Genomic DNA, 5,000 nt, shown 5'->3' with positions numbered 1-5,000 from the left:
AACAAAAGCTACCTCCCTCCCGCCCCCACACACAAACACACACAAACACACACACACACACACACACACACACACACACATACATAGACACACATAACGTTTCCCAAGACTGACAGGCGTAAGTACGATGTCCTAGATCCGACGCGGAGCAATTCGTACTTCAAAACGGAACTTCTGTCAACGACACAATAATAATATGTCTGTTCAAGGTGATTCAAGTCCAACGCGCTATCTATATCCGGCAGGCCGTGGGTGAAAAAAAAAATGTACATCGAATGGACCATTACAGATGCTCATGAAGTTCTGAACCAGGGTTGCCAATTTGGCAGATTTTCTGCCAAATGTTCTGTTTTTGGAAGAATTTTAAGTCGTCTGGCAGAAAAAAAAAACGTTTGGCAGTTTGGCAGATGTTTGGTAGATTTTATTTTCCGAGGCCTAGGAATGGATGTATAGGTCTACTCCACGTTCTCCACGGCAATTTTTATGTATTAGTGATTTTTTTTAAACTTCGGAAATTAAAAAAAAAAAATATGACATCGGCCTTGCGAATTTTATGTTTAACATAACTGATGAGTTTTCAAAGGGGGTACTATAAATAGTACGGGTTGGCAGATTTTTGTGGTATTTGGCAGATTTTTAAAATCCAGTTGGCAGAATGCTTGAAAATAATCTGGCAACCCTGTTCTGAACTTGTAGCCATGATTCCGTAATTCTGCGACTTTTTCTGTAGAGTGCGCATGTCTGAATTACGGGTCTCGTCGGGACGAAATACGTGAAGAAAATTGAGTGCAAATCCAAAATCATCAACATTAGGAATTTTATGATTATTAAAGTTTAGAAAACATCGTTATTTTCCTTATAAAAAGTAGTTAACAAAACTAAATATAATATCTTTGTCGTCAATCGGGGTTTTGAATATGGTATTTATGTTTTCCTTGGCTTTTCTTGTTGATTGAAGAAGGATTTTGAGACCGAAACGTTTTGTGTTTGGTAGTTTTGTTCTATGTTATTGAAGCTGTTCTATTGATTGTTCTTTATTACTATTTACAGTCGACAGCTTCTAGAAGCTTTGTGTCACTTTGACTTGTTTTCCTTCTAGAACGTTTTTTATAGACAACACTGTTAATTGCCAGGTACTCAAGAATGTGAGTAAAGACCTTTTCCAAGGATTCAACTATACGCCGAGAGAGGCTCGAACCCAGGACCTTCCAATCCGAAAGCGAGTTATCATACCACTAGACCACATAGCCGCACATTAATAATAATAATAATAATAATAATAATAATAATAATATATAATAGTAATAATAATATAATGATAATAGTAATAATATAATAATGATAATAATGATAATAATGATAATAATAATAATAATAATAATAATAATAATAATAATAATAATAATAATAATAATAATAATAATAATAATAATAGTAATAATAATCATAATCATAATACTTTATTGCATCCCTTTTGAGACGATGGATTAGTATGTTTTAAAGCAATCGGGTTATAGCAACAGTAAGGACGCCAACGCCATAGAGATTAGATGAGGTCCGGAAATGGACGCCGCATTGCCATTCGGACATTTATCATTCTGCGGCTTCGGACAACTCTCGTTACAGTTGACAACCTCTTTGTAGATGTGGCCGTTTTTCATGGAACACGAATGCAGACGTGCCAGGAACAGAGCGCCTTTTTTGGAGTCCTGGAGAAGGTCGTTGACCACGCGTTCCATCCCCTTGTCCTTGAGGCACGGGTGCTTCGTCAACTCGTCAACAACTTTCTTGCATTCTGGTCTGTAGGTGAACAGAAAGTAACGGATGTCTTTATTATCCCAATGGCCGCCATGTGTGACATACAGGATATATACTTCGCTCATCAAGATATAGATTGTGATTTTTAACTTGTAATATAATTGAAAGAAAAGAAGTAAAATGTTGAAGAAAGACCAAAAAACAAAAGACAATAAGAAGAATACAGAAATCACGATAAAAAGTGAAAAGATTAGTCAAGGGAAGATTAGAAAAACTGAATAGAAAATAAGACAAAAGAAAGGCACAAAGAAGCAGATGTCAATAACACTAGAACAGTGTATAGAACTATTAAAGGGCTGGCTGGTAAAAATGGAAATAAACCCAAAGTCTCCATTAAAGAGAAGATTGGAAATTCCTTGAAATCAAATGGAGTCATACACAAACGGATTGAACGTTTCTAACAAGACCCCAATAAACCTTCACCAGCTTAATTTGAAAACGTATACGGTCTTCAGGGCATCAGTACTGACCAAATATCTCCTGATGTAATAGAAAATGCAAAATTCAAATTGAAAAAGAATAAAGCGCCAGGGATCGATTGAATACGCCCAGAAATGTTCAAGTATTAAGGGGACTTCTCGATAATTATATTAACAGAATTATGCAATAAAATATGGGAACGCTAGGGCATCTCTGATGTCTGTAAAATTGGAATATCCATTCCGTTTCCAAAGAAAGGAGACCTCAGAAATTGCTCAAACTGGAGAGGAATAATGTGGCTGCCATTAGCAAGCCAAGTCCTAACCCTATTAGGAAGAATCAAAATAATACACTGTGACAAATTAAGAGACATTTAGTGATCAGAGGATGAAAATTAGGTACGGATGATACTTTTACCCCGTTATATCTTCTCTTTATCGACTTCTAAAATTCATTTGATAGTATTCATAGAGACAGCTTGGGGAACCTCACAAAGTTATAGCGGCCACTGAGAGTGATCAACGTGATTAAAGGTTCATTTGAGAAGTCAATATGATGTGTAAAAATGACAATAACATTACAAAACATTTTCTTATGGAAAGAGGAGTAAGACAGGGTTGAGTTCTCTCCCCTTTCCTTCTCATACTTATCATTGACTATATCAGTAGAAAAGAGGGACAAAACAACATATTAACTCTTAATGACAATTGTATATTACTATCTAGATTTTTTCAACAATATTGTCCTTATCGCAGACGCAACAACGTACAACAGGCCACGAGTTCATTACAAGAAAAGGCAGGTAAAGTTGGACTGAGATTTAATGCAAAAAAGCGATACCTGACAACAACCGACGTGATGCTAGAGTTTTGTCGGGAGAGAAGATTAAACACAAACGATTTTACAAGTTTAAGAAGTAAAATCAGAGGTGATGGAGGCATAGGCAATGAAATAACCCACAGAATCGGAAAAGCAATTGCAAAATTCAGTCTTCTTACAGGGAAGAAAAAATAGAAATGTATGAAAAAGACAACAACAAAAAAAAAACAAACATTAACGTTCCAACGCATTTCAACAAGGATACCTACGGCAATTACTCAAGGTCAGCCACTTAGAACAAATACTGTAATTCTAAAAAGAATTGGAATGAAGGACGTCAAGGTTACCATCCAACAACGATACCTAAGGTAATTACTCAAGGTCAGCCACTTAGAACAAATACTGTAATTCTAAAAAGAATTGGAATGAAGGACGTCAAGGTTACCATCCAACAACGATACCTAAGGCAATTACTCAAGGTCAGCCACTTAGAACAAATACTGTAATTCTAAAAAGAATTGGAATGAAGGACGTCACGGTTACCATCCAACAACGCCTTCTCCGCTGACGAAGACACGTCCTCAACATGAAAGAAGACCGCTTCTCCAAAAATACTTTTGAATGGAAGAAGGATAAGGACAGACAAAAAAGAGGACAACCAAATACGATGTGGAAAGTAACTTTCATCAAAGACCTTAAAACTGGAGACATGACATGGTTCGAGCCATACGTGGCAGCACAGGACGGAGAGGAATGGCGAATCTGGATGGCACAATGTGTCAAATATACTGGATAAACTAAGGTCAAAGGTGATCGGATATTTCAACTATTTCAACAATTTTTTTAAGTAGGGAACAAAAAAGCAACCATATGAAGCAATTTATATATTGATGATGATGATGATGATGATGATGATGATGATGATGATGATGATGATGATGATGATGATGATGATGATGATGATCTACTAGGTTACCTGCAGAAACCATTGACATTACAATTGGCTTCCAGGCTACTATAACGCTGTTTCGACTCTGGGTTGGAGAAATCGGCAAACCTGGCCCAGTCACATTGAAACTTGGGTGTTTTATCCTCCCATTCACATATACTTAGTTGGTCGTACGAAATACACCCTGGAATGATAGGAGGTGTGAAACGTATGTATTTATGTATATATATATATATATATATATATATATATATATATATATATATATATATATATATATATATATATATGTATATATATATATATATATATGAGCCAAGGTCAAAAGGTGCCCGCCTGATACCAGTGTTAAGAAAATTTGATTTTTACTTAATTATGGGCTTTTTTCATTGGGTTAATGCTTGTAATCAATTGATAATATGAAGAAGAGATAAAATGAGATAGCTCAACATACTCTGTTCAACAGAATATGAAATAAACAACTTGAAAGTGAAATTTGAATGCTGTTTGGCATGTGCTTAAAACGAGGTCAACGCATCACCTTTTTAGAAATCATGTAGAAATTAAATGTGATGTTTTAGCTCACGTGATTGAAATTTGACTGATAGTATAAAGTCAAAATTTACTTTTAAACGCAATTGCAGTATATTACATATCAGAATAAGTTTAATATAGAGTTCTTAAAAAGTTGGTGTTGCTTGTGACCTTTGGTGTCATCAAACACAGCACAATACTAAGACTCGACACGAAACTTTAAAGCTCATGTTTAATGTTTATAAAATGTTTTATTATGAGAAAAAAGCATAGATTTACTATCTGAACTCAAATCTTGGAGTAAATGTATACCGTTTTACCGATATTGAGGTTTATTGGTTTTGGTGTCATTTGTCACAAGCAACACGACATGCGTGAACACGTGGAAGTTTGTTTCGTTAAATGGCGATTCGCAATTTTGATCCACCCTTCTTACCAGTCTTTGAAGTGCAGCACTTTC

The 5,000-nt window shown here is 35.4% G+C and overlaps 1 protein-coding gene across 1 annotated transcript in view; it reads right to left on the bottom strand.

Annotated features, from left to right (window-relative positions):
- Positions 1 to 1,477: 1,477 nt before the first annotated feature.
- The window catches only part of LOC144962523 (tyramine beta-hydroxylase-like), a 25,189-nt gene continuing 21,666 nt past the window's right edge, over positions 1,478 to 5,000 (bottom strand). Inside the window, exons 12-13 of the mRNA XM_078895536.1 lie at positions 4,034 to 4,190; positions 1,478 to 1,800 (exon numbers count right to left, since the gene is read on the bottom strand). Of these exons, the coding sequence (XP_078751662.1) occupies positions 1,512 to 1,800; positions 4,034 to 4,190 (446 nt within the window). The 3' untranslated portion in view covers positions 1,478 to 1,511. The remainder of the gene's footprint in view (positions 1,801 to 4,033; positions 4,191 to 5,000) is intronic.

The sequence above is a fragment of the Berghia stephanieae genome, chromosome 1 (genome assembly GCF_034508935.2).
Source record: "Berghia stephanieae isolate SIO BIC M18660-M18661 chromosome 1, UCSD_Bste_1.3, whole genome shotgun sequence".
NCBI classification, from domain to species: domain Eukaryota; kingdom Metazoa; phylum Mollusca; class Gastropoda; order Nudibranchia; family Aeolidiidae; genus Berghia; species Berghia stephanieae.
The sequence above is the reverse complement of the archived record's forward strand: the minus strand, read 5'-3'. Positions and strand labels throughout refer to the sequence as shown.